Raw genomic sequence first — 24,564 nt, forward strand, 5'->3', positions numbered from 1 at the left:
CTGAGTTAATGATTTCTGTTTAGCAGTCTGATGGCCTTGAGATAGAAGCTGTTTTTCAGTCTCTCCGTTCCAGCTTTGATGCACCTGTACTGACCTCGCCTTCTGGATGTTAGCGGGGTGAACAGGCAGTGACTCGGGTGGTTGCTGTCCTTAATGATCGTTTTGGCCTTCCTGTGACATCGGGTGGTGTAGGTGTCCTGGAGGGCAGGTAGTTTGCACCCGGTGATGCGTTGTGCAGACCTCACTACCCTCTGGAGAGCCTTCCGGTTATGGGCGGAGCAGCTACCGTACCAGGCGTTGATACAGCCCGACAGGATGCTCTCGATTGTGCATCTGTAAAAGTTTGTGAGTGTTTTTGGTGACAAGCCGAATTTCTTCAGCCTCCTGAGGTTGTCAGCTTCCCTGTGGCTCAGTTGGCAGAGCATGGTGTTTGCAACGCCAGCATGGTGTGTGCAACGCCAGGGTTGTGGGTTTGATTCCCACGGGGGGCCAGTACAAATTATTAATTTTTTTTAAATGTGTGAAATGTATGCATTCACTACTGTAAGTCGCTCTGGATAAGAACGTCTGCTAAATGACTAAATGTAAAATGTAAAAATGTGTGTACAAGGTAGTTGTTGTGGAATTGGTAGATTACTTGTTAGATATTACTGCATGGTCGGAACTAGAAGCACAAGCATTTCGCTACACTTGCATTAACACTTGCATTAACACCTGCTAACCATGTGTATGTGACAGATACATTTGATTTGATTTGACTGGGATAGGTAGCAATTGAATATGTCCGTAAACACACCAGCCAGCTGGTCTGCGCATGCATTGAGGACGCGGATAGGGATGCTGTCTGGGCCAGCAGCCTTGCGAGGGTTAACACGTTTAAATGTTTTAACATCAGCCACGGAGAAGGAGAGGAAGTGGGGGCACAGTCCTTGCTAGCGGGCCACGACGGTGGCACTGTATTATCATCAAAGCGGGCAAAGAAGGTGTTTAGTCTGTCTAGAAGCGTGACGTTGGTGTCCGTGATGTGGCTGGATTTCTTTTTGTAGTCTGTGATTTCCTGTAGACCCTGCCACATACGTCTCATGTCTGAGCCGTTGAATTGCGACTCCACCTTGTCCCTGTACTGGCATTTAGCTTGTTTGATTGCCTTGCAGAGGGAATAGCTACACTGTTTATATTCAGATATATTCCCAGACCTCTTTCCATGGTTAAATGCGGTGGACCGTGCTTTCAGTTTTCCGCAAATGCCACCATCCATCTACGGCTCCTGATTAGGGTAGGTTTTAATTGTCACAGCGGGTAGAACATCTCCAATGCACTTCTTTATAAACATACTCACAGAGTCAGCGTATAGGACACAGGCAATCCCAGCGATGTAGGTGCAGGTAGATCAAGCACCAGTGCAGCGAAGCTATTCCAATTTGTGTTTTCCCATTAAATTCACACAGAATTAAGATTTGCTTGCTAAGCATAGCCCCCTTTCCTCTTTCACCTCATTCCTGTAATCCTCCACTAGCAAACAATTGTTGCATTGAAACTCCGGATTGTCAAATTGTTCCGGACAAGAATGTAATAAACACAGCTTCTACAGTGCTGCAAGTGTTCGTTAGCTATTCCAGGCAAAGCGGTCTCCATTGCAACCTAGTTAGCTAGCTATCTGGCTAGTTGGTAGCAGGTGTTGACACAAACAGTTGTTATTATTTTTTTATAAAACAAAGTAAAACTTTGGAAAACAACATGCCGAAGCAACAGGTAGAGGCACAGGAGGTATCCGAGTTCATGGCCTTTGTTATAAACACACAGACAGAGAAACACGTGATGAGACATTGGAAATGCAAAGAGACTCCAGAAAGCGGTCATAAATTAGATAGTTGACTTTTCCTACTAGCACTGACTTTGCTGATAACTTCTTTATTGAGGAAAAATGTACATACTATGAACGCACTAACTTTAAGTTGCTCTGAATAAGAGCATCTGGTAAATTACTAAAATGTCAAATATTAAAAATATGTAGGCGAACAATGTGAACATAATCTTAACATTAACCATTAGTCAAATTAACCCCAGAATTGGTATATAAACTCAATACATTAAGTAATGACTTTAAGAATGAATACCTTCTGCATTCAAAGATAACCAACCTATAGCACTAAACTAAACTTCACTTGTGTCATCCTTGTGGTATTGAGAGATAAACATGATAATGCTTCACTAATTGCACATGAAGGAAGATAGTTCCTACATGATAGAGTGCTTGCTTTGTTATCCAACTGATCTTGTGTCCTTTCCGTCATCCTGTGAATCCCGTTCATTGCTGCTCACAGCTATATTTTGTAAATTAATTTACCCTCTATTGACCTTTGTGCAACCTTCGCGGTTTCCAAATAAAGTAATCCAAAATAATCTACAGAAGCATTCATGTACAATAAAGATCAATTTATTATCGCTGATAAATAAGCAAAAAAGAGTGTGGGAGTGCCAGGGTGTGATTGAGAAACTCCATCGCACATGGCGGTGGGACAGTATACTATCCCTTTTCCTCTATTAAACTATATTAAATCCCTATTTTTCAGAATGTTTGAAACACATAACTTTCCCTCGTTCTGTTCAATATATAATATTTATTTCCATATGAAAACCACTGAAGAGGGTGGAAAAGCTGGCACTATACAGGTGTGTTCCTTTCTTTCCGGCCAGAGTAAGATTTTAATAGCTCAACAGAGAGTACCTTACCATCTGCATTTTTCCACCTGTAAAATCTTATGAAATTTAAGTGTCAGCATTAACTTAACGTCCTCCACCGAACCCTTTGGCCTCCTGAAAAATAAAAATAGTGCCCGGTTTACGATGGAAATGGAAAGACTTGATCCTTAGACTACGCCTTGAGCTGGGTGCTGCCAAGGGCCAGGGTTGCATAAGTGACAACATTAAAGGCCTCTTACCAGGGTTTGGAGCTCATTGATGGTTCCCAGGACTCTGGCTCAGGGCTGTTGTGGGGCTTTGGGGAACATCTACAAGAGGCTAAACTACTATTTACACCTGGAGAATAACAGGAACTAGATATTACTTTCACACTTTATTTTTCAGACCTTGGGTGTCTGTCTTATAGGATTCATATTACAGGCCTCGTTGAGTCCTTGGCCAATATACCGGAGGTGTTGTTTCCTGGTGAGTGTTTGTCTATGTGTTAATTTCATTAATTTCTATTAAGACATTTTCTGCCAAGAGGATAAAACTCTTCCAACTCTCCCCAAAGTATGTCTATAAATGATAATGACTTGAGCATGTATGTTTAGAAGTTGTGAATGCTATGTTTTTTAAATCTGCATGAATATTGAAATTCCCAAACTAGGGAGTCCTTGGTTCTGCTTTTTTACAGTCTAAGGCGTGCTGAAAAAGTCAATCCCTTGAGGCTGGCTGATGCACAATTCATATTTCATCCAGTATTGGCAGTTCATATTAACTGATGCACTTGCTGCAAAGGTGAATTAACATTTTAACCTAATGAAAAAATATGAGTAGGAGTTGGAAGCCAACTACACCAATATGTTGTGTCACTGTCTGGCTCAGCAGATTTTTTTCAAAGCTGATTAAGCATAATGTCGATCTTACCCAGTAAGCCACGTATTCCAGCTACTTCACCATCTGCTCTGAACAGTAACTCTCTGGTCAGTAGTTGCTGCAATGGTGAAGCTATCTTCTGTGTGGGTAGATAACAGTGATACTGATCTGTTTTTTTTTTACTAACATTAAAGGAAATATTCAGACAACTTTAGGTATTTCTGCGGTGTCCATAGAAATATAAATGGACATACAGGTCGCTATTGGAGCTTTAAGGGAGGATCACGGAGAGTGAGAGGTTCAGAGCGAGAGCTGATAGGGTCAGGTCAGACAATAACAGCTCTATGCCCCTGTGACGATATGGTGACTATGAATTTCACCACTCCACTGCTTTGTACTGTATCTCAAAAAGGACAAAAGGTCTCCAGTAGTGTCCAGCAATATAAAGTATATCTTCAACACAGACACTCTCTATATCTCTTCTTCAGTCCATCTCTTTACTCTATGTCTGTATGTATGACACCACTAGTCCTCTAAGTCTAAACAGAGACATTCCTGTCGGTGCTCTTTGGAAAGGAATCCGGTCAATTGTGTTTCATACAGTGTCTAAAGAAGCATGCGGATTCTAAAGAAGCATTAACAGGGGTTAGGGTTTCAGCAGGCTTTTGGGACGTATGAGTCAGGATGACACAGCTGGTGGCTGGCATGGCTGCTGGGTAGGGTAGAAGGGGCAGACATATATGTATCCCAGGGTAATTCTAGTAATTCTTGGAGTTATGTAGTAAATGTGTGCATTTTTATGTGTGTAATGAATGAATGACTGTCACTGTTCAGCATGTGGCAGGGCTTACAAACCATTACAGACTACAAATGGAAGCACCGCCGAGAGCTGCCCAGTGACACAAGCCTACCAGACGAGCTAAACTACTTCCATGCTCCCTTCGAGGCAAATAACACTGAAACATGCATGAGAGCACCAGCTGTTCCGAAAGACTGTGTGATCACGCTCTCCTTAGCCGATGTGAGTAAGACCTTTAAACAGGTCAACATTCACAAGGCCGCAGGGCCAGACGGATTAACAGGACGTCTACTGCGAGCATGAGCTGACCAACTGGCAAGTGTCTTCACTGACATTTTCAACCTCTCCGTGTCTGAGTCTGTAATATCAACATGTTTTAGCAGACCACCGTAGTGCCTGTGACCAAGAACACTAAGGTAACCTGCGAAAATGACTACCGACCCGTAACACTCACGTCTGTAGCCATGAAGTGCTTTGAAAGGCTGCTCATGGCTCACATCAACACCATTATCCCAGAAACCCTAGAACCACTCCAATTTGCATACCACCCCAAAAGATACACAGATGATGCAATCTCTATTGCACTCCACACTGCCCTTTCCCACCTGGACAAAAGGAACACCTATGTGAGAACGCTATTCATTCATTACAGCTCAGCTTTCAACACCATAGTGCCCGCAAAGCTCATCAATAAGCTAAGGACCCTGGGACTAAACACCCCCCTCTGCAACTGGATCCTGGACTTCCTGACGGGCCGTGCCCAGCTGGTAAGGGTAGGTAACAACACATCTGCCACGCTGATCCTCAACACAGGGGCCCCTCAATGGTGCGTGCTCAGTCCCCTCCTGTACTCCCTGTTCACTCATGACTGCACGGCCAGGCACAACTCCAACACCATCATTAAGTTTGCCGATGACACAACAGTGGTAGGCCTGATCACAGACAACGACGAGACAGACTATAAGGAGGAGGTCAGAGACCTGGCTGTGTAGTGCCAGGACAACAACCTCTCCCTCAACGTGATCAAAACAAAGGAGATGATTGTGGACTTCAAGAAAGGATTCTCATCGACGGGGTTGCAGTGGAGCAGGTTGAGTGCTTCAAGTTCCTTGGCGTCCACATCACCAACAAACTAACATGGTCTAAGCACACCAAAACAGTCGTGAAGAGGGCATGACAAAACCTATTCCCCCTCAGGAGACTGAAAAGATTTGGCATGGGTCCTCAGATCCTCAAAAGGTTCTACAGCTGCACCATCGAGAGCTTCCTGACTGGTTGCATCACTGTCTGGTATGGCAACTGCTCAGCCTCCGACTGCAAGGCACTACAGAGGGTAGTGCGCACGGCCCAGTACATCACTGGGGCCAAGCTTCCTGCCATCCAGGACCTCTATACCAGGCGGTGTCAGAGGAAGGCTCTAACAATTGTCAAAGACTCCAGCCACCCTAATCATAGACTGTTCTCTCTGCTACCGCACGGGAAGAGGATCCCGGAGCGCCAAGTCTAGGTCCAAGAGGCTTCTAAACAGCTTCTACCCTTAAGCCATAAGACTCCTGAACACCTAATCAAATGGCTATTGCAGACTATTTGCATTCCCACTCTCTGTTGTTATCATCTCTGCATAGTCACTTTAATAACTCCACCTACATGTACATATTACCTCAACTAACCGGTGCCCCCACACATTGACTCTGTACCAGTACCCCCCTATACATAGTCTCGCTATTGTTATTTTGTTGCTGATCTTTAATTACTTGTTACTTTTATTTCTTATTTTTATCTGTATTTTTTTAAACTGCATTGTTGGTTAGGGGCTCGTAAGTAAGCATTTCACTGTAAGGTCTACACCTGTTGTATTCGGCGCATGTGACTAATGCAATTTCATTTGATTTGATCTCTGAATATTAATGTGGATGTTTTCTAATCAGAGTTTCTTCTGCTTAAGAGAGACAGCACAATGGTGAATGAGAACACATGCAGTGATTTCTGTTGCGGTAGTTAAAGTATTACTGGTAAGACGGTGCAGTTTATAGTGTCCAAGAAAATGCCACAGTACAGAGACATTTTCCTGTTTCTCGGGATGAACTTTTTTGAAAGCTGAGAAATGTTATGCTTAATAAAAATGAAGTATGATGAGTACAGTATGTTGGTATGTACAGGGTGTGCATATTTGACCTATTGGTGACAGCCTATAAAGTCTGTAATAAATTTGATATGAGTAAATACCAGGTAATTTGAAGATGGTAAACGTAAATTATTACTAACCATTACATGAACTTTCATTCTGATCCTGTGTGTGCTGTGTGTGTGTGTGTGTGTGTGTGTGTGTGTGTGTGTGTGTGTGTGTGTGTGTGTGTGTGTGTGTGTGTGTGTGTGTGTGTGAGGGAGGCCCTTGGGGAAGCAGACACACAGGAGGTCATGATGCACAAAGACAGACAAGGGGGTGTTGGTGGTCGTCATGGCATCCCGAGCTCCATGTCCCTGCGCAGACAACACTCCAAACTCCCCCCTAAAGAGGTGTTCAACAACGTCATGTACATAGGTCAGTAACTTTACCTCAAAGACGTGCTCACTTATGTTCAATTTATGTGGACAGTTACTCTGCAGACTGCCGTAGAGTCAGTTCACCACCATCAGGATCACCACTTTATTTTAAGAATGTGAAATGTCAGAATAATAGTACAGAGAATTATTTATTTCAGCTTTATTTCTTTCATCACATTCCCGGTGGGTCAAAGGGTACCATACACTCAATTAGTATTTGGTAGCATTGCATTTAAATTGTTTAACTTGGGTCAAACGTTTCGGGTAGTCTTCCACAAGGTCAGGGCTCTGTGATGGCCACTCCAATACCTTGACTTTGTTGTCCTTAAGCCATTTTGCCACAACTTTGGAAGTATGCTTGGGGTCATTGTTCATTTGGAAGACCCATTTGCGACCAAGCTTTAACTTCCTGACTAATGTCTTGAGATGTTGCTTCAATATATCCACATAATTTTCATGCCTCATGATGCCATCTATTTTGTGAAGTGCACCAGTCTCTCCTGCAGCAAAGCACCCCCACAACATGATGCTGCCACCCCCGTGCTTCATGGATGGGATGGTGTTCTTCGGCTTGCAAGCCTCCCTCTTTTTCCTCCAAACATAACGATGGTCATTATGGCCAAACAGTTCTATTTTTATTTCATCAGACCAGATGTCAATTAGCCTATCAGAAGCTTCTAAAGCCACGATGACATTTTCTGGAACTTTCCAAGCTGTTTAAAGGCACAGTCAACTTAGTGTATGTAAACTTTTGACCCACAGGAGTTGTTATACAGTGAATTCTAAGTGAAATAATCTGTCTGTAAACAATTGTTGGAAAAATGACTTGTGTCATGCACAAAGTAGATGTCCTAACCGACTTGCCAAAACTATAGTTTGTTAACAAGAAATCTGTGGAGATTTATGGCCAGACAGTTCTATTTTTGTTTCATCAGACCAGAGGACATTTCTCCAAAAAGTATGATCTTTCTCCCCATGTGCAGTTGCAAACCGTAGTCTGGCTTTTTTATGGCGGTTTTGGAGCAGTGGCTTCTTCCTTGCTGAGCGGCCTTTCAGGTTATGTCGATATAGGACTCGTTTTACTGTGGATATAGATAATTTTGTACCTGTTTCCTCCAGCATCTTCACAAGGTCCCTTGCTGTTGTTCTGGGACTGATTTGCACTTTTCGCACAAAAGTACTATTGTTTGTACAGATGAACGTGGTACCTTCAGGTGTTTGGAAATTGCTCCCAAGGATGGACCAGACTTGTGGAGGTCTACAATTTATTTTCTGAGGTCTTGGCTAATTTCTTTTGATTTTCCAATGATGTCAAGCAAAGAGGCACTGAGTTTGAAGATAGGCCTTGAAATACATCCACAGGTACACCTCCAATTGACTCAAATGATGTCAATTAGCCTATCAGAAGCTTCTAAAGCCATAACATCATTTTCTGGAATTTTCCAAGCTGTTTAAAGGCACAATGAACTTAGTGTATGTACACTTCTGACCCACTGGAATTGTGATACAGTGAATTATAAGTGAAATAACCTGTCTGTAAACAATTGTTGGAAAAATTACTTGTGTCATACACAAAGTAGATGTCCTAAACAACTTGCCAAAACTATAGTTTGTTAACAAGAAATGTGTGTAGTGGTTGAAAAACGATTTTTAATCACTCAAACCTATGTGTATATAAACTTCCGACTTCCACTGTATCAAGGAAAATGCCATTGCTTAACTCCACAGGAAAGGGTGGATGCCAAATGTTATATGCAGGTATGTTTGTGTCTATGGCATGTCATAACAATTTGGATAAATGTGAAATCCTGTAGAGAAAAAAAAATTATGAAAATTGGGAAAAGCGGCATGTGTACTAGATCTTCAAAAATTTAGAATAAAGGTGCTCTTTGGTTTAAGGTTTAATTGGACATTGAAAATAACAAGGCACCAAGAATCTTCATACAATTAAAATGCATTTATTGTGGTAGCATGATCAGTGCAACAACATCTTTAAAACTCTGATGCATTTTAAAAATGTGATATGTTCTTGCAATGCCATGGGTATGCAGATTGTGTCTGGCATTGGTTGATGTGAGTAAAAGTCATAGCTATCTTAGATTCAGTTTGACACTTGGTGGATATGATCACGGGGGCTGGCTGAAATATATTGAATTCAATAAATGTAAAGAAAGAACAAAGTGCACCATATCTATCAACACATTTCTGAACTTCAGTCTGCAATACTTTTTGGGATAAGCACTCCAAATTAAACAGCATTATCTTTGTACTTAGTGCGGGGCCTCGCTGGATATGTTCACTTGACATGGAGGAATGACACACTGTGTACCTCTGCTTTACAGTCACACGTCAGGCAGCTGAGCTAGAAGATTAGACCAGGGCATTAAGTGCTAAGTGTTCAGGCCTGAAAGTGAGAGGGTGACACATCATAAATTAACCCTACCCTCAGGCATTAAGGACTGGTATTTTTGGAGAGGACGGATCATATTAATTGTCTGAATAAGGAACTGGCGCTTATGGGTGTGAATGATGAACTAAAATAAACTCTGCAGTGTTTTTGAGAATGCAAAGATTTTTAATTTGTGCTTTAGATATCCTAGGTTAAACAGTTAGGTAGTAGTAAGTGAGTGAGCCTTAGTTGTGAGCAGTCCTGATAATAGTGGGATTAAAAATAGACGAAAAGATATACAGTACCCGTTAATGAATCTCAAAGAAACAGAGGAGCAATCTTAAGGAAATCATTATAATTCAAATTATTAGTCTCAATAGTACCAGGTAAATACAGGCCTGTCAATAAAGTAACAAACTCCTCAACTGGTTTCACTCACAAATGCATCTCTCCTTGTATCTCCTGTCAGTGGGCGGCTGGACCCAGGAGGACCCCTCCTGCCCAGTGGAACAGTTCTGCCCCCTGGAGAATGAGTGGAAGAACATGGCCTCCATGATCAATCACCGTGGTAATGTGGCCGTGTGCGGCCTGTATGGGAAGATCTACACAGTGGGCGGGTCCGATGGCGTCACCTACAAAAGCAATGTGGACAGGTAAAGGCGTTTTAAGATGGCTGCCCATAGAACTGTTGGTAATGCTTTACTTGTATTTCCTATTTCAGCAGGTAGGCTACCGTTTGTGTTTGTGTGGAGAGCGCCCATCACATTGAACATTCTACTCCATTGCCATTCCTTCATTATTGTGCCAAAACAATTTGCAAATGTTTCCTAATGTTTGCTCATGTTGCTAATGATTTCAAGCACACACTCTTAATGCTAGACATATCCTACATTGGTAATATAAAAGATCACACGCAAGAATAAATTATAACAAAGTTTAAAAGCATCTGCTGACCTGTACTCACCACCGCAGATTGTTGATTTGAAGAGCGCTCACATAGTTATCCAGCAGGTGCACACACTCAGTAATTAGAACATTATCTATGTTGAGGAATGTTTTTCTATGTCTTTGTTCATTAAATGTTTGTGATATTATGTCCTGATATTTTGAAATGTAAATTTATGTTGTATAAAATAAATATAAATATATGTCACAGGTTTGACTCATATTTATAGTATGTGTGTAAATATATATTTCTAAAAAAATATATTTTTATTTGCACATTTATTTTCAGTGCATTGATATGATAACTGATTACTATTGAGAGGTAATCTAGCAGGAGGGTGGTCCACCAGGAGGTCTGGAGGTTTAGTCTGAGGGGCTGGGTAGTCAGAGAGGAATCCCCAGGATTGGGGTGTTATTTTGATGGATCCGTGATAGATGTGGGGACAGGTTGACACTGGGGAGGGAGGCCTCTGCATGGTGGGGTAAAGGGGGTGAGGGGTGGGGATGACATTATGTCTCCTGGAAACATCCAGCACTTCAGGAGAAAAGGAAGCTAATTGGGATACTATTCTGCAGACTAGTGCTCCCCCTCTCTGCTTCACAATCTTCCACCTCCTAGAAGACAATCCCTTGTGGGTAGTGTTCCCTCGGAGCTCAACCTTTTCTTATCGGTCTGGACGGTTACTCCCATATGTCTGCTTGAAGGCAGAGCAGAGAAAGCAGACAGCAGCAGAGAGCAGTAAAGAGTAGCATTCAAGCCCTGGGCTCTGGCTCTCAGGGATCTCATCATTTGATTAGGCCTCATGCTGGGTTTCCTATAATTTTTTTTATTATATTTTTTTGTGATTTAGCAGACACTCTTATCCAGAGCGATTTACAGTTGTGAGTGCATACATTTTTTTAAACTTTTTCCCTTTTGAGCCCTGCAAGAGGGAAAAGATGTGTCTCTGGCGGCAATCTGTGCTACTTCCAAACAATTAACTGATTGCATGCTCAAACTAACATACTCTGTCACTCAACACAATTTTGGTTTCCAACTGAGGGTTTACTCTGCCACTTCTGCAGTAGAGCTATAATTTATGACACATCATTGACAGTTTATTTTGCTCCTCATACCTAAGTTAGTGTTTTGGGGATTTCTCTTTACTATCCCTAAACAGCACGTTTCAGTCTTTTTGTATCACATTGATCGAGATGTTGATAACTAATTATTAACAGCTAACTCTGTTCACCAGACAGGTCTTTACCAGCTTTATCTAAAACATGAGGCTAATCCCCCCCCCCCCCCCTTTCTCTCTCCCTTCCCTACCTCTGCAGGTACGACCCACAAACTAATACCTGGAGTAACGACGTGGCCCCACTGAGCAGCCCCCGCAGTGGAGTGTGTCTGGTGGAGATGGATGGATACCTGTACGCCCTTGGAGGGTATGACGGCATGGTCTGCACCAACACTGTTGACAGGTATGGCCATATTATCATCAGTTGTTGCATGATGGTTGCAAGATAGACAAATAATAACAAAGGCCAGAGCCATGTCTAAATACTCTTTAGGTACTTCCTGTTTTCTGTGATTTACCTGAATACAGACAGAGGAAAAGGAGAATTGAACAATGTATTTAGACATAGTTTCTGTGTCTCCGTCTAACTAATGCTCATATGAATCTTACTTTTGTTCTGGAAACATAATGTTTGTATATTCTTCGTATTCCACCAGGTATAATCCCAAAATGAACAGCTGGACGAAGCAGGCTCCGATGCTGAGCAAGCGTTGTGGGGCAGCTGCTGCTGTGATGGAGGGTCAGCTGTACGTGATTGGAGGCAGCGATGGAGACGTACCCATGAACACAGGTATAAATAAAACAATAAGATAACAGATAGGCATACTCAACGTACAACATTAGGACTAGGGTTGCAAAAGTCTGGTAACTTTTCCTAAATGACAGGTTTTCCAGAAAACCAGATTGGAAGATTCCTGGAATCAGGAGGGAAGCAAGAAATGTGGAATCCATCAACCAGGAATCCTGGAAAACCTGGGAATTTTGGGAAAGTTACTGGAATTTTTGAACTCTAATTAGGACAGACTGCATGGTTGACCTGTGTCTGTGCTTCAGGGGTCTTTCGATGTCTGATCTCTGGACGCATCACAGGAAGGGTCCAGAGTTTGCCTTGGTGAGGTCATGTAGTCAGAAAAAACTCCTGGTCCTACTTACAGTATAAGGCCTAAGGCCTCTACATTTTAAGGTTGTAGATGTTTGTTTGTATTTGTTGCTATCCAGAGGAATTAATTTACTTTGAACCACTCTTCAAAATGTAGCAGAGTTTTGGTCATGCATAACAATGTGACATTTTATCTGGTACCCAACACACACACACACACACTTGCGTTCACGCACACCACACGCACACACAGTACACACACATACACAGACAGAGAGCACACACACACACACACACACACACACACACACACACACACACACACACACACACACACACACACACACACACACACACACACACACAAGCACATACTTGAACCCTCTGAGTCTGCCAGAAATACACATGGGAGGGTTATGTTGTGCTGCCACTTGTCAGTGCTTATTTCTGTCTGTGAAAATTCCAATAAGCATTTCAGCTTTCACAAAACCCAGACACTAGGGGATTTGCTAGAAAGAACACACACAGCTAGCACATTTGGTTCCTTGGAAGTTTTGGGGACGTATGTTTTTGGTTTCACAATGGTTGTGGGAACTAAGCCATGCGTTTCCTGACCGGTAAAACGCAATGTTTTTTAAAAGTTCTGAAAACATAAGTAAAATTTTCACCTGTTTTAGAACTTTCATTTTTTTGGTTGCAGGAAGGTTCTGAGAACGTTTTACACTGGTTTCCTGAAAGTTTTCCTGGGAGGTTTTATTAACGCTCTGAAAACGAAAATTATAGGTTATTTGAAGGTAATTAATTAACATTCAAAGAACATTTTCTAAAGGTTGTGAAAGCTTTGTTATGGTTATTATTAATAATTTTCTTAAAGGCCCAGTGTAATCTGTCAGACATATCAGTGTGGATGACGGATCACCACCTCAAGGTGAACCTCGGCAAGACGGAGCTGCTCTTCCTCCTGGGGAAGGACTGCCCGTTCCATGATCTCGCCATCACGGTTGACAACTCCCTTGTGTCCTCCTCCCAGAGTGCTAAGAACCTTGGCGTGATCCTGGACAACACCCTGTTGTTCTCCACTAACATCAAGGCGGTGACCCGATCCTGTAGGTTCATGCTCTACAACATTCGCAGAGTACGACCCTGCCTCACACAGGAAGCGGCGCAGGTCCTAATCCAGGCACTTGTCATCTCCCGTCTGGATTACTGCAACTCGCTGTTGGCTGGGCTCCCTGCCTGTGCCATTAAACCACTACAACTCATCCAGAACGCCGCAGCCCGTCTGGTGTTCAACCTTCCCAAGTTCTCTCACGTCACCCCGCTCCTCCGCTCTCTCCACTGGCTTCCAGTTGAAGCTCGCATCCGCTACAAGACCATGATGATTGCATACGGAGCTGTGAAGGGAACGGCACCTCCATACCTTCAGGCTCTGATCAGGCCCTACACCCAAACAAGGGCACTGCGTTCATCCACCTCTGGCCTGCTCGCCCCCCTACCTCTGAGGAAGCACAGTTCCCGCTCAGCCCAGTCAAAACTGTTCGCTGCTCTGGCACCCCAATGGTGGAACATGCTCCCTCACGACGCCAGGACAGCGGAGTCAATCACCACCTTCCGGAGACACCTGAAACCCCACCTCTTTAAGGAATACCTAGGATAGGATAAAGTAATCCTTCTAACCCCCCCCCCCCCTTAAAAGATTTAGATGCACTATTGTAAAGTGGCTGTTCCACTGGATATCATAAGGTGAATGCACCAATTTGTAAGTCGCTCTGGATAAGAGCGTCTGCTAAATGACTTAAATGTAATGTAATGTAATGTAATCAAAAACGTGATTTTCCTGTGTTTTATATATATTTTCATACTATGAGGTTGGAATAATAATGTGAAATTGTGACATTTATTATAATGCCCTTATAGTGTAAGAGATGCTTGAAAAGATTGCCTGAAATTTCGAACCTGTTTTGTTGGGATGGAGATTTGGCCTGCCTGGTGACAACACCATGCGTTAAATTAGTTAATAGACCAATAAGAAAGAGAGTTCCGAGGCCTCCCAAGTGGCGCAGCGGTCAAAAGCACTGCATTGCAGTGTTGCGGCGTCAGTACAGCTGTGTCACAACCAGCCATGACCGGGAGTCCCACAGGCCGGGCACAATTGGCCCAGTGTTGTCCTGGTTAGGGGAGGGTTTGGCCGGGGGGGGCTTTACTTGGCTCATCACGCTCTAGCGACTCCTTGTGTTTGGCCGGGCACCTGCAGGCTGACTTCGGTCGTCAGGAACAGTGTTTCCTCCGACACATTGGTGCAGCTGGCTTCCGGGTTAGGTTTTCGGAGGACGCATGACTAGACCTTCGCCTCTCCCGAGCCCATTGGGGAGTTGCAGTGATGAGACAAGATCGTAATCACGAAATTGGGGAGAAAAGGGGGGTAAAAATGAAAAAAGAAAGAAAGAATTACAAACCTCTCTGCCAATAACTGCTACTCTGACCACTCCTACACAGTCCTAGCAAAATTATTGTTTGAGAAATTGCTCTTTGCTAAGAAGCTATTTTTGTTTATTTTTTTTATTTTTTTATTGAAAACAATCACAGTAAGGTACTTAACTGTTACCCAGAAATAATTTGATATTGAGATAAAAACGTATGCATTGGACCTTTTGAATTCCATGCACAGATACAGAAGGATACGTGGAAATACATTTGCTTAGGCATTATTCATGGGAACAGTTTTTTAAATTGTGACACAGCATCAGTGAGAGTCAAAGCTATGATCCTCTGTTCTCTATCCCTGGAATTAGTCCACTAGCCATGGTTTCCCAAAGCCATTTAATGGGCGCGGCCAACACACCTGAACACACTTAACAAGATAGAGGATAAAGAGTTTTGTTGATGCTGAGATCTGAATGTACAGTTGAAGTCGGAAGTTTACATACACTTAGGTTGGAGTCATTAAAACTCATTTTTCAACCACTCCACAAATTTCTTGTTAACAAACTATAGTTTTGGCAAGTCGGTTAGGACATCTACTTTGTGCATGACACAAGTAATTTTTCCAACAATTGTTTACAGACAGATTATTTCACTGTATGAATTCACTGTATCACAATTCCAGTGGGTCAGAAGTTTACATACACTAAGTTGACTGTGCCTTTAAACAGCTTGGAAAGTTCCAGAAAACGTCATCATGGCTTTAGAAGCTTCTGATAGGCTAATTGACATCATTTGAGTCAATTGGAGGTGTATCTATGGATGTATTTCAAGGCCTACCTTCAAACTCAGTGCCTCTTTACTTGACATCATGGGAAAATCAAAAGAAATCAGCCAAGACCTCAGAAAAACAATGGTAGACCCCCACAAGTTTTGTTCATCCTTGGGAGCAATTTCCAAATGCCTGAAGGTACCACGTTCATCTGTACAAACAATAGTACGCAAGTATAAACACCATCTGGTCTGATGAAATAAAAATAGAACTGTTTGGCCATAATGACCATCGTTATGTTTGGAGGAAAAAAGGGGAGGCTTTGAAGCCGAAGAACACCATCCCAACCGTGAAGCATGGGGTGGCAGCATCATGCTGTGGGGGTGCTTTGCTGCAGGAGAGACTGGTGCACTTCACAAAATAGATGGCATCATGAGGCATGAAAATTATGTGGATATATTGAAGCAACATATCAAGACATCAGTCAGGAAGTTAAATGGGTCTTCCAAATGAACAATGACCCCAAGCATACTTCCAAAGTTGTGGAAAAAATGGAGTAATTTGTTGTCATAGTCACCTCCTCTACGTGATGGAAATAACTTTTTCGATCCCAACGCAACGCAATTCATTAAAATAATGATTTTGTTCTATAGAGTGTCTCGCAACTGGCGAGGTGATATCTTGACATCTAATAGTGGATCTTTGTTCTCCAAGATGTACTTTCAAGGCACAGGGTGTTTTTCCAATGTAAATCTTATCACAAGAATACTGTAACATATAAATAACTCCTTTAGTAGTGCAAGTTATACATTACTTTATCGCACAGGTCATAGAAGTCTGATAGCATTCAAAATTAGAACAGTTCCTTATGGTGGTACAAGGGGTAAAAGATCTACAAGGGAAGCATTATTTTATGAATGCCTCTTTTCTCTCTCTGAATACCTCTGATTTAACCAATATGTTTGATAGATTTCTTGATCGTTTATAGGTGAATAAAGGTGGATTCTGGAAGACAGAATTTAAAAAGGAGAAATGATAATATGTGCCAATGTTTATTGGCAATTGACTTGATGCCATTACGGCTATCATTGAAAGTAAGTACAGAATAAAGTTTACAGAAAACTGTTTATTCTGTTTTTGTTGAGATTTATTAAGAAACTGGATTCTGTTCAAACTTTTAACTTGTTTTTGAGCTTTATCAAGGCAGATATTGGGGTATCTTTTCAAGCGAAAACGCTCAATGAGAGAATTTGGTTGTCTATCATATTCCCTCTCTGTGTCACAGACGTAACGCACTCTATGATGTTGGCTTACTGGTAAACCTCTTTTTAGGGGGAGAGAGTGATAACTATCAGCTGTCAATTTGGCATTTTTATCTATAGGTTTTCTATAAACTGTAGTACTTAGAGATTGTCCCTTCTTTGTAACAAGTACATCTAAGAAATGTAGAGAGTTAATGTTATTGATTGTACACCATAGAGTTCATTTTGTTAAGAAATTCACTTAATTTAATATCAGAACCAGTCCAGATCATTAAAGCAATCATCTACAGCACATTCCAATAATATTCAAACCCCTTCCCTTTTTCCACATTTTGTTACATTACAGCCTTATTGATTAAATAAAAACATGTCCTCATCAATTTACACACAATGCCCCATAATGACAAAGCAAAAACATAAGGTACATAACTATTCAGACCCTTTGCTATGAGACTCGAAATTGAGCTCAGGTGCATCCTGTTTCCATTGATCATCCTTGAGATGTTTCTACAACTTGATTGGAGTCCACCTGTGGTAAATTAATTGACTGGACATGATTTGGAAAGGCACACACATGTCTATTTAAGGTCCCACAGTTGACAATGCATGTCAGAGCAAAAACCAGGCCATGAGGTCGATGGAAATAGTCTGTAGAGCTCCTAGACAGGATTCTGTCATGGCACAGATCTGGGGAAGGGTACCAAAACATTTCTGCAGCATTGAAGGTCCCCAAAAACACAGTGGCCTCCATCATTCTTAAATGGAAGAAGTTTGGAACCACCAAGACGCTTTCTAGAGCTGGCTGCCCGGCCAAACTGAGTAATCGGAGGAGATGGGTCTTGGTCAGGGAGGTGACCCAGAACCCGATGGTCACTCTGACAGAGATCCAGAGTTCCTCTGTGGAGATGGGAGAACCTTTCAGAAGGTCAATCATCTCTACAGCACTCCACCAATCAGGCCTTTATGGTAGAGTGGCCAGACGGAAGCCACTCCTCAGTAAAAGGCACATGACAGCCCGCATGGAGTTTGCCAAAAGGCACCTAAAGGACTCTCAGACCATAAGAAACAAGATTCTCTGGTCTGATGAAACCAAGATTGAACTCTTTGGCCTGATTGCCAAGCGTCACGTCTGGAGGAAACCTGGCACCATCCCTAAGGTGAAGCATGATGGTGGCAGCATCATGCTGTGGGGACGTTTTTCAGCGGCAGGGACTGGTAGACTAGTCAGAATTGAGGGAAAGATGAACAGAGCAAAGTACAGAAAGATCCTTGATGAAAACCTGCTCCAGAGAGCTCAGGACCTCAGACTGGGGTGAAGGTTCATCTTCCAACTGGACAACGACCCTAAGCATACAGCCAAGACAACGCAGGAGTGGCTTCGGGACAAGTTTCTGAATGTCCTTGAGAGGCCCAGCCAGAACCCGGACTTGAACCGATCGATCATCTCTGTAGAGACCTGAAAATAGCTGTGCAGTGACACTCCCCATCCAACCTGACAGAGATTGAGAAGATCTGCAGAGTAGAATGTGAGAAACTCTCCAAATACAGGTGTGCCAAGCTTGTAGCATCATACCCAAGAAGACTTGAGGCTGTAATCGCTGCCAAAGGTGCTTCCACAAAGTACTAAGTAAAGGGTCTATATACTTATGTAAATGTGATATTTCAGTTTTTTATTTGTAATGAATTTGCAAAGATTTCTTAAAAACGTATTTTTGCATTTTCATTATGGGGTATTGTGTGTAGATTGATGAGGGGGATTCTTTTTTTTTTTATCCATTTCAGAATAAGACTTCAACGAAACAAAATGTGGAAAAAGTCAAGGGGTCTGAATACTTTCCAAAAGCACTGTATATAGCGGGTCCAATATTTAACATAATCTTTGTAAGGATACTTTCATAAATAAATACAATTTGAATTTCCCCATGAAGAGATTTGCATAGTTGGGAGCTAGTGGAGTTCCCATTGCTCTTCCAAAAGTATGTACTGTAGATAATAATATGTATCAAATAGAAAATAGTTTTTACTAAGCACTAGATGTGCAAGCTCAAACATATGATTTGTAGGCATATCGCTTAAACGGTTGGAGAGGAAGAATTTCAAGGCTTCCATACCTCCATCTTTCAAAATATTGGTATATACTGATGAAACATCAAAAGTGACTAGCCAATCTCCTTCACTAATAACTGGTATACTTTGTAGTTTCATTATAAAATCATTGGCGTCTTTTAAAGAAGATGTCAACTGTTTGACTAATGGATAAATGTGAAAGTCCACATAACAAGACACTTTTTTCTGTTAGGGAGCCAATACCTGAAACGATAGGTCTTAATTGAGGGTCTGTGGTTGATTTGTGAACCTTAAACAGACCATAAATGATCGAAACTGTATGTTTTGGGGCAGATATATATTTCAATTCCTGTTTTGTCCACCATTTATTTTGTAGTCCTTTATCGAGGACTTTATTTACTTCAGTTTTTTAGTTGGAGGTAGGATCGAAAATGTATTTATTATAAAAGAAATATCATCCAACATGCTATAATTTTTATACACATGTTGTTATTAGAACTCACAATCCAACTTGTGTGGAATGTTCTGTGGAGGTACTGACATTTAAATAGAAGGATGAGGAAACTTGCAGAAAACATTATGTTGAAGTACTGACATTCCCACAGAAGAACGTTGTTTCTTAGCTTCTCGGAACAATCTGAGAACATGACTTTAAATAGAACCATGAGGGACCCTGAAGGAAACGTTATGCTGAAGTACTAACATTCCCACAGAAGAACGCTTTCTTAACGTTCTCGAAAATTTTTTAGAACATTAACAATGTCAAACCATTTGGAGAACGTTCCTAGAACATTAATAAAAATGGAATTAAATGTAACAATGTTTGAACTTTTAGGAAACATTTTGTTAAAGTAATTCCTTAAATGTGCTGAGAATATTCCTAAGCCAACCAACTATCCTGCACCATTCTCAGAAAGTTGTGGGAAGGTTGTATGCAAAATATCCATAGGACAACCACACTCTCAACAAGCTCTAAGAAACATATGGTTCTCAGAACGTTATTTGCTAGCTGGGCAAGAATCTGACAACAAAGGATACAGTTACCGCAGATAAACTAGTAAGAATCCAGTAAGAGTCCAATAACCTGTTTAATTCTATTTCAGTGAGATTTAGCCCACTAACCAGAAACAGATGAAGAAAACAACAATACTTGAATTGTGCTGTTGTCGCAGTATCATTGGTGCTGTCTCTGTATTTCCCCCTAAAAGACCTCATCCATGACCATGTGTCTGCCCTGTCTTTTTCAAGGTCCGTATGTATTTTGTGGGCTGTATCTGTTTATGACCTGTATATGTCTGTGTTCTGTGATCCCCAGTGGAGCGTTTTAATCCCTTGGACGGGATATGGTATGTGTGCCCCCCCATGCTGACCGCTAGAGAGAACGCTGGCTGCTGTGTGTACCTGGGACGTCTGTTTGTGACCGGAGGACGGGATGACCTCAACCTGGAGCTCAGCGCTGCAGAGAAGTTTGATCCAGACGCTCTGAGATGGACCCCCGTCAAACACATGAGGTGCAAGAGGAACAACGTAAGTGATTGGTCACACATACCCTTTTTAGCCACCCTCTTGGTTATTGGACGACTTCCCATATCAACAGTTCCCAGATCTCCTAAGATGCCCATTACTGTCTCTTAGCACACATCCTTTCTAAGAGACAATAATTACACCCTTGTCAGATTTGTTTACTGTTAATGTTGATGTCTGTAAGTGGGAAATTGTGGGAAATTGTCTCATTGTTTATGATGATATCATCTTGCTGAGTCAACCTTTCACATTAGCTCTTGTGGCTCACTGGTGCTCCTATCCGGTCTGTCCTTTTCAGATGTCCCTGATGGTGTTCAATGGGTCGTTGTTGGCTGTAGGAGGCTCTGATGGCATTACCAATCTGAAAACAATAGAAGTATACAACCACGAGTCAAACACATGGAGGTACAGTATGTACCGTATTAGGTGGAGTGGGCACAATCAGTTGTATCTAGTCGATCAAGGAATATGCTTTATTTTGTGGGAAGAGAAAGACTAGTAACTACTGTAGTGTGCACTGCAGCTGCTTTTTTTAAGACTGTTCTATTTGCATACTCTCTGCGGCTCTGGCTCATCATCAGCCAAGTTCTAATGAAAGAGGAGACTCTTATACATATTTTATGCAGTTAGACTGGGGAGTATATTTCTTTGGTTATTTTCTTAAGATAATAATGTAAGTTCTTCTCCCTGCTTTGTTTTCAGACACTTTGGGAGCATGAAGACCAAGCATCCAGGAGGCCATGTTGCCATGTTGAACACAAAACATGGTTACAGCCTGTAACTGGATATAACGTTGATGGACAATACCTTATGGATTCATAATATTTATTATATTATTTATTTATAATTTATTAAGTGTATGTCCAAGTAGTAATCATACCCACAAATATGATTTATAAAATGATATGACTATGTAACATAGGACAATTACAGCGGAAGCTGTATGGAATTTCTGCGACAGCAACTGTTAGACTCCTGTAAATAGTGTTATGCTTCTTCAATATAAATAGTTTATTGATAAGTGTATGATGAAGGGAAAGGCAGGATAGGAACATTGAAGGATGATTGAGAAAAGTCAGTTAGGATGTGTATGGCTGTGTCCCAAATGACACCTTACCCAGCTAGCACATTTGGTTCCTTGGAAGTTGTGGGAATGTATGTTTTTGGTATGTTTTTGGTTTTACATTGGTTGTGGGAACGAAGCCATACTTTTCTTGACCGGTAAAACTGAAAGCTTTTTAAAAGTTCTGAGAACAGAAGTAAAAATGTTGCCTGTTCTGGGAACATTTATTTTTTTGTTTGCAGGGAGGTTCTAACTGAGAATGTTTTACTCTGGTTCCTTGAATGTTTTCCTCTGAGGTTTAATTAATGCTCTGAGAACAGAAATTATAGGTTATTTGGAGATTTTTGAATAACTTCCTTAAAACTTTAAATGAATGTTTCAATAACACTTTTAATAAAACTGCTAGCTTATTTTGGTTTAACTTTTTGAACTCCAAGCACAGGTAGGAAACATGGAAATTAATTTATTTAGGCATTTATCATGCAAACAACTGTCCTTAGTCCACTGCGCCACCAGGATGGAGCTAACATGCCATGTTTTTTAATGCATACAAATCTATTTATTTTTATATATTCAAACAGACCCAATTTCAAAGGAAACAAGCACTCGTTAAGATCAGGTGTAGCCAGTTAGTGGGCAAGGCCAACACACTTGAACACACTTAGCAAGATAGAGGATACAGAGAGTTTTGTTAATGCTGAGAACAGAATGTATATGTTTTTTAAATAACATTCTTAGAATGTTCTCTGAACGTTACTAAAAAGTTTTCTTGTGGATTTTATCAAATGTTTTCTTCACATTCTTGGAACAATTTGAGAACATGACTTTAAATAGAACCATGAGGAAACCTGTAGGAAACGTTATGCTGAAGAACTGAAATTCCCACAGAAGAACGTTGTTTCTTATTAACGTTCTCTGAACTATTTGAGAACATTCCCAATTCCAAACCAGTTGGAGAACGTGCCTAAAACATTACCAACATGTAAATTATATGTAACCATGTTTCAACTTTAAAAGTAATCAAATACTAAGAATTTTTTTTTTTTTTCAAGTTCCTTAAACCGATCCTGTAGAGGTTAAATGTGCTGAGAATGTTTCATAGCCAAACAACTATCCTGCACCATTCCCAGAAAGTTGTGGGGAGGTTGAATGCAATTTAACCATAGGACAACCACGCCCTCACCAAGCTCCAAGAAACATACTGTTCTCAGAACTTTATGTGCTAGCTGGGTTATGTCACCTTGAGTACTGTTGTGTTTTAGAGTTTAGATTGTTGATTGCAGTAAATGGAGCTGTTGTTGTAGCTCTAATCGATGTAAATACACAGAAAGTTTTTTTTTTTTTTTTTGCATGCATGTGTGTGTATTTGCGTGCGTGCATGTGTCACAGCCTTGATCTCACACCCTAGCAATCAGAAATTACAACATTCGATATGCTGTAAATTACATAAACACTTGCTAAAAGCAAACAATGGCCCTGGGCAAACTGTAACTATAAGACAACTGCATCCAGGGAGAAAGATATCTGTGGAAAAAATAGGTTTTAAAGGAAGATAAGTGAGTGATGGCTGAATAGTTGGCATGGGAAAGTTCTGAGTGGTTGAGAGGCTTTGAAAGTAATAACGCTGGAATCATCAAGCAGTCCCCCCTTAGCATTGACAAAATATCCAGCATTTGAAGTCATGTTGCTGTTTTCTCAAGTGTTGTACCATTCATTCAGTTTAGTCTCAGTGACTTCTTTTTCACAGAATAGGGTGTCAGGTAAAAAAACACGCTTTGGTGATGAAATGTTACTTCCTTACATTATGTTATAAAATACATTTTACAAAGACAAATATGATTATTAATGTTCTGAATTGTCCAGTGGAGTCTTTCTTTAACATTTAATTAACAGCATATCCAACAAGTCGGAGTTTGTAACCTAATACGTCTGTTAATAACAATAGGGTCCATCTACGATGTCATCTCTCAGTGCAGTCAACCCTCAGGGTCTCGATGCTGCCACCTACTGATATGTTATCTCTCAGTGCAGTGCATCTATCAGAAAAAGAGCAGGGTTTCAAAAGGAGTGGGCGTTTAGAAAGAAACCATATTAGGAGAAATGGGGGTTTTGAAAAGGAACCATATAAGGAGAAGTGGGAATTTCAAAAGGAACCATATAAGGAGAAGTGGGAATTTCAAAAGGAACCATATAAGGAGAAGTGGGAATTTCAAAAGGAACCATATAAGGAGAAGTGGGAATTTCAAAAAGGTCAACACTAGAAGCGCTGGAATTCCATAACTACTCGAACCGCCATGACTTGATATTTAAATTATTATTATTATTATTATTTAAATATTCAATTATTAATAATACATAGTAAAATTAATGATTTTTTTACAAGTTACAGTAGCTAACGTTCGCTAGCATTTGTACTTATGAAAAACTTAACGTTACATACATGGCTAAGAGTAGGTAACAATCAAAGACACAGCTCACAGTGAGTGAATAGACATGAATAGACAATTCCTTGCTGTCATCTCTGCAGACCATAACTAATGTTCGATAAACCAAACGACATCTTGAGTGGCACCTTTCCAGTGGTGGAAAAAGTACCCAATTGTCATACTTGAGTGAAAGTAAAGATACCTTAATAGAAAATGACTCGAGAAAAAGTGAAAGTCACCCAGTAAAATACTACTACTTGAGTCAAAGTCTAAAAGTATTTGGTTTTAAATATACTTAAGTATCAACAGTAAATGTAATAGCTAAAATATATCTAAGTGTCAAAAGTAAAAGTACGATAATGTAATATTCCTTATATTAAGTAAACCAGATGGCACAATTTTCTTGTTTTTTTAAATTTACAGATAGCCAGGGACACACTCCAACACTCAGCCATCATTTACAAACAAAGCATTTGTGTTTAGTGAGTCAGCCAGATCAGAGGCAATAGGGATGACCATGGATGTTCTCCTGATAAGTGTGTGAATTGGACACTTTTCTGTTCTGCTAAGCATTCAAAATGTAACTAGTACTTTTGGGTTTCAGGGAAAATGTATGGAGTAAAAAGTAAATCAT

The 24,564-nt window shown here is 41.0% G+C and overlaps 1 protein-coding gene across 3 annotated transcripts; it reads left to right on the forward strand.

Annotated features, from left to right (window-relative positions):
• Positions 1-727: 727 nt before the first annotated feature.
• LOC106585223 (uncharacterized) lies at positions 728-23,338 on the forward strand. 3 transcript variants are annotated; one of them, XM_014171196.3, is made up of 8 exons: positions 728-3,168; positions 6,745-6,902; positions 9,763-9,946; positions 11,556-11,699; positions 11,953-12,086; positions 20,233-20,444; positions 20,740-20,846; positions 21,144-23,338. In XM_014171196.3, exons 2-8 carry the CDS (start codon positions 6,779-6,781, stop codon positions 21,220-21,222), a joined length of 984 nt encoding a protein of 327 aa, XP_014026671.3. In that variant the 5' UTR covers positions 728-3,168; positions 6,745-6,778; the 3' UTR covers positions 21,223-23,338. The 3 variants fall into 3 exon arrangements, with proteins under 3 accessions (XP_014026671.3, XP_014026672.3, XP_014026670.3); XM_014171197.3 differs by having other exon boundaries at positions 6,749-6,902; XM_014171195.3 differs by having other exon boundaries at positions 730-3,168; positions 6,765-6,902.
• The last annotated feature ends 1,226 nt before the right edge of the window (positions 23,339-24,564 follow it).

This window comes from Salmo salar, chromosome 24 (assembly GCF_965601325.2).
Source record: "Salmo salar chromosome 24, fSalSal1, whole genome shotgun sequence".
NCBI classification, from domain to species: Eukaryota; Metazoa; Chordata; class Actinopteri; order Salmoniformes; family Salmonidae; genus Salmo; species Salmo salar.